The 5,760-nt window shown below is 43.9% G+C and overlaps 1 protein-coding gene across 1 annotated transcript; it reads left to right on the forward strand.

Moving 5' to 3' along the window:
• Nucleotides 1-2,173: 2,173 nt before the first annotated feature.
• On the forward strand, nucleotides 2,174-4,876 carry LOC113408411 (zinc finger protein 239-like; the record flags this gene model as incomplete). The annotated part of the gene is made up of 3 exons (XM_026661636.1): nucleotides 2,174-2,397; nucleotides 2,754-3,854; nucleotides 4,845-4,876. Coding segments are annotated over exons 2-3 (1,125 nt in total), but the record flags the coding sequence as incomplete, so codon positions are not given.
• Nucleotides 4,877-5,760: the final 884 nt, after the last annotated feature.

The raw sequence follows: 5,760 nt of genomic DNA on the forward strand, positions 1-5,760 counted from the left end.
TCACTTCCTGGTAACCATATCTGACTCTCATTTATGCTTGAACTCACTTTAAATGCTTGTGTTACTAAACTTGTTATACTTTTAATCTAAACGAATCCACTGCTGTCTTTTAATTCACATGATAGCTAACTCCAGTTAAAGTGATAAGATGGGCCATGTGTCTCTTTTGAGAAGCAAACAATCTTTGTTACTCTGAATGGTCCAGGAAAAATAGTCATGGCGGAGCACATGGTTTTGGGAAAATTCAGGAGTGGGGGTGTTGCGATCTCTTGCCAGGTGTATCTAAGGCTGGTGGAAGCCAGAATGTGCCAGGGTGTAACAAGCAGGCTGATGGAATCAGAGCTGCTGGTCCAGGATCACTTATCAAACAACACTCAGTACGTCCTTGAATGCTGGCTGGGAGCATCCACAAAAGGCAGCTACAGCAGCAGAACATTGAAAGTCACCCAGGGTTATAGATGACACAACTCCTCACTCATCTGGCTTGCACTCCAAAATGAAAAAATGGCTTAGCGGAGTAGTGAAACTTCTTGAGACACGGAGAGTCTTGCTCCCCTATCCCCATCTGCAGTAGCCACAATGTCTGTTCTCTGCAGGCTTCTTGAATCCCTGAAGTCATGGGGCCTGATTCTTATTTTTCACATTCCGGTTTTTCAGACAAATTAGAGTCTGTTGCTCTTGAATTATAGCTTCTAATTTCCCAGTGTTCTCCACACCCAGGGATTTTCATACTCCCTTGTATTACACCGGACTCCCTAGATTCCCTAATGCCGCAATATGTGCTTTCCTGCCCTTCAACGCTGCTGAGATCCTGCATTCAGTAATATACCTGCCCTTTCTGTTCCTTACTCCACCGAACCCCACCAGCCCATGCTGACTGTTCCCAGCTTCTCCAGGACTCTCTCATTGTCTCTGGACCTCTTTGTCAGCAAGAAGCAGTTCCAGGGAGACTTTCCCTCTGTCTGGAGTCTTCACTTTCTGGGACATGGATTTAGCTTCTCTATATTTTAGGAGACTTTGATGATGAGTGTCTGTGACTTTACCCAGGGTACAATCTGAACTGTTGAACAGATGTGTGCCCTCAGTTCTCCAACATGGACTGAGAGAACAGCCATTCCTGGCCAGTTAACACACAGTCTCCAGCATGTAACTCACTCCCAGCTAACCAGTATTGAGTGCTGCTAGTCAGCCACTCATGAATTACACCCCAGGAGAACACCAGCAAATTCTCTAGTCCCAGACTTTCCCCAGAAATGTGCAGCACGTGACTGAACAATACAAGCTCGTATAAAGTCTATCATTTAATCAGTGGAAAATGACATGCATCAGCCTTGTTATCCTAAATGGAGTTTCCCCACACACTTTAATCTAAACACACTGGTTAGATGGAGCAATAAAACTTGTTTATTAACTACAGAAAGAAAAGATTTTAAGTGACTACAAGTAATGAGGCATAAAAGTTAGAATTGGCTACAAAAGAAATAAAAGATGAAACGCAAACGAACGTCTAACTTAACAAGCTGAAATGAATTCAAAGCAAATCTCTTTCTCTCACCACATGTTGTGACAGTCTGGCTTTCCTTTCAGCCAGGACTGCCCCAACCCCCTCTCCTGCACCAGTTCAGTTCTTCAGGTGTTGTTGATATCATGAATAGAGAGAAAAGGGGAGAGAGTGCATTTCAAACCTTTTCCTCACCGCTTTTTATAATTCAGTCCTTTGTACTAGAAACATCTTCAATTTTCAGCTGAATCATGGTGACAGGCTCCATGTGTTGTCGATGTGAGCTTCAAGCTGTCCCTGTGATGGAATGTAAATTTCTTGTTCACACATTTCTCCTGCCAGAGAATGGCCATTTGACCAGGTGGGAGCTTTACTATCTCTGAGGAACTGGTCTGTGGCGGCTCTCCAGAATTGTAACATTCTCAGTAACATCATACAGTAAAATCTCATAACTACGTACAGTGTTGCTACATATTTTAACAGGACGATAATGTTCAAATGATACCTCACAAAGTATATATTGTACAAAATATATCATAATTTTGCTGAGGAGTGAATATAGGGTTACAAACTTTCACAGTGTCTGTCTGTGCGTATTCCCAGCCAATATGTGGGTAGTTCAATCCCTCATAAGCAAAGTGTTCTGCACCTTTGAGGACCTGGGGAGCTGGCCCTGGGATTTCACTGGTTTACTAAGGACTGGAGTTCAATTAATAGACTATTTTTTGTGACAAAGTCTTATGAATTCACCTGATCTCATTTGTTTTCTCTCATCTGAACAGGCTTTCCAGTTTCCAAACCTGATGTGATCTCCCAGCTGGAAGAAAGGGAAGAGCCGTGGGTCCCAGACCTCCATGGTTCAGAGGAAAGAGAGATCCTGAGAGGTCCCTGCACAGGTGAGGAAACATGAAACCTACTCAGAATGTGTAAGTGCCTGAAGAAAACATCTGGGATTCCCTACAAAGGCTTTGGGAGCTATGAGTTCAGGATTGTCCCCAGCAAGTGTCATATCCCTAAGGAAGATATAGCTCACAGCTTCCTACAGATCCTGACACCTCACAGTAGCTTCCTCCCTTCCCACTGAGAATGTGGATGGGATATGAAGGCAGAATTGATTTCCTCCCATCTCCCCTTTGGGGGAAGTTTGGGGAAATTCAGTTTCTGATTTTTATTTGACACCTCTCCAGCACTTATTTTGGTTTGCTCTTCCCTTTTCCATCCCTGTTTGAGGTTTCTCTCTCTGTCCCAGCAGGTGAGGCGATGGTGAGTGAGAATGAGGCGCAGAATTCTCAGCAGGAAGATGCTGAGCAAGTGGAATCACATGGAGCATTATCGCAAAGATCCAAAGGGGATGTGTCCAGGAGTCATGAGGAGGGACAATCCTGTGAGATTCAGCACAAACCAGAGAGGGAGCAGGGAAACCAGCCAGAGGAGAAAATGGGTAAATTAATTTATTTTTGGGGCACTCAGAAGGACCTCAAGGAAACCACGGCCCACCAGAAAACCCTTGGGGGAAAGAGTAAAAATACACACACTGAATGTGGGAAAAAGTTTAGTCACTGCTCAGCCATTTTAAAACATCATGGAATCCACATGGGGGAGAGACCATACGAATGCTGTGAGTGTGGGAAAAGCTTCACTCGGCGCTCGCACCTTATTACGCATCAAAAAATCCACAAAGGTGAGAAACCCTATGAATGCTGTGAGTGTGGGAAAACCTTCATTCAGAGCTCAGACCTTATTATACATCAGCGAATCCACACTGGAGAGAGACCCTATGAATGCTGTGAGTGTGGGAAAAGCTTCACTCGGCGCTCACAACTTATTACGCATCAGAGAATCCACACAGGTGAGAAACCCTATGAATGCTGTGAGTGTGGGAAAACTTTCACTCAGAACTCAGACCTTACTACGCATCAGAGACTCCACACAGGGGAGAGACCCTATGAATGCGGTGAGTGCGGGAAAAGCTTCACTCGGAGCTCACATCTTATTACGCATCAGAGAATCCACACAGGAGAGAAACACTATGAATGCTGCGAGTGTAGAAAAAGCTTCACTCGGAGCTCAGAACTTACTACACATCAGAGAATCCACACAGGCGAGAGACCCTATGAGTGCTGTGAGTGCGGGAAAAGCTTCACACAGAGCTCAAGCCTTACTAGACATAAGAGAATCCACACAGGAGAGAAACCCTATGAGTGCTGTGAGTGCGGGAAAACTTTCACTCAGAGCTCAGACCTTACTACACATCAGAGAATCCACACGGGGGCGAGACCCTATGTATGCTGTGAGTGTGGGAAAAGCTTCACTCGGTGCTCACACCTTATTACGCATCAGAAAATCCACAAAGGTGAGCAACTCTATGAATGCTTTGTGTGTGGGAAAAGCTTCACTTGAAACTCAGCCCTTATCTATCATCAGAGAATCTGCAAGGGAGATAAACACCAGGAAAAACTGTAGGGCTATTCAAACATTTTGTTTTCTTTAATACTTTTACTAATTACCATGTAGTAACTTTTAGTGCTGTTCGAACCATTTGCATCTCTGTCATCCGGCAGCTTGTCCAGATGAGTTGCCATCACATCTGAAAATACCATATTCAGGACAAACTGCTGAGAAGTAGCACAGACACACCCCAAAACTGGTGGTTATTCTTCTGTAAGATATACCAAACCAGAAACAAAAGTAAACTTCTGTCTCACCAAACTGGGTAACAAGAAGTCAGAAATGCAGCCTCCTTAAGTATTCCAGTTTTGGATTCAACAGTCAGACACTAGACTTAATGATGAGTGGTTATTTAAGACCAATTTCATCAACCAAAGGACCAGCCATGTACCGAAGTCAATATATAACTCCGATCTTACCCAATAATCACTCTGTTGCCAATCCTTTAGTATCTAAAATCTAAATGTTAATTATAAGAGAAAAGAAAGAGGTGAGAGTTCAAATTGTTTAAAGGAATCAAATACATACAATAATTGCCAAGTTCTTGAATCAGGCTTGAAGCAGTGATGGCATAAACTGCTGGCTTGTTAAGTCTCTGGTTGCTTCCAAATGGTTGGAAGGTCCTCACTCCCTTGGTTAGACTGTTCCCATTAGTATAAGTTCATAGTCCAGAGGTTAGAGCAGGAAAGAGGCAAAATGGAGATGTTACTAGGACATTTTATACTGTATATGCTCGTTCATAAGCCAAATATTTTTGGTAAAAAAGTGACGCATCAAAGAGTGGGGGTCGGCTTATAAACAGGTCTACACCAAAATTTGATGATTTTAAACTCTATGGAATCATTGAATTGAATCTCTAATACATTGTCATTTTGTTTACCTGGAGCATCTGCAGGCATGGAGCCCCTCAGCTCCCTGTGGCCACGGTTCGCCATTCCCAGCCAATGGGAGCTCCTGGAAGTGGCAATGGTGACTCTGGACCTAGATGTGACTGATCCCCAACTCCCATCTGCAAGGGCCAAAGGAGAAAGCTCTCCCCTCCACCCCAGCCATCTGACTGCTCCCCTGCATGTTGGGCTGGGAAGGAGTCACCTCTAGGAGATGTCACTGGTAAGTGGGGGTAGGGGCAGTTAGTGGGCCCAGGGTGACTCCAGGGAGTGTGCGTCCCAGTCTGTACCCCTATGTTCACCCGTTTACTGGACTATGTCAAAGTTTCTACAAAGTACGCCTTATGAGGTATCATTTAAAAGCTCATAATTGGCTGATCATTATTGTCCTGGTAAAATATGTATGGCAACATTGTATGTAAAGTTATAGTATTCTACAAACAGTTCTCCAGAGATAAAAGGCTAGCCAATGCCCCAGCCAGGTGACAAAAAGATCAAATGGACCATCACCTGATTAAGTGGCCATTCATCAGCAGGAAAGAGGGTGTGAGCAAAAATCTGCATCTTGACAAAGAAGCAGCTTGAAGTTCCTTCCCAAACAGACTTTTTGTCTGGAGATGACTCTTGCACAAGAAAGGGGTCTATAAAAGAAGAAAGCAAAACGCAGCACATGGTCTCCCTCCTTTTCTCTCTACCCACAACATCATGAACATCTGAAGAACAAAGGAAGGAGCAAGGACTGAGGGGGAGAGCCTCCCTGAACACTGACTCAACCGGTAAAACTGTGTCAGCATATGCCTTGAATTCACTCAGTTTGTTGAGTTAGGTGTTACCTGTGTTTTACCTTTTATAGCTTTGTAACCAATTTGGACTTTTATACCTCATTACTTGTAGTCACTTAAAAATCTGTCTTTCTGTAGTTAA

This window comes from Terrapene carolina, unplaced genomic scaffold (assembly GCF_002925995.2).
Source record: "Terrapene carolina triunguis isolate 2854851 unplaced genomic scaffold, T_m_triunguis-2.0 Scaffold13021, whole genome shotgun sequence".
Taxonomy (NCBI): domain Eukaryota; kingdom Metazoa; phylum Chordata; order Testudines; family Emydidae; genus Terrapene; species Terrapene triunguis.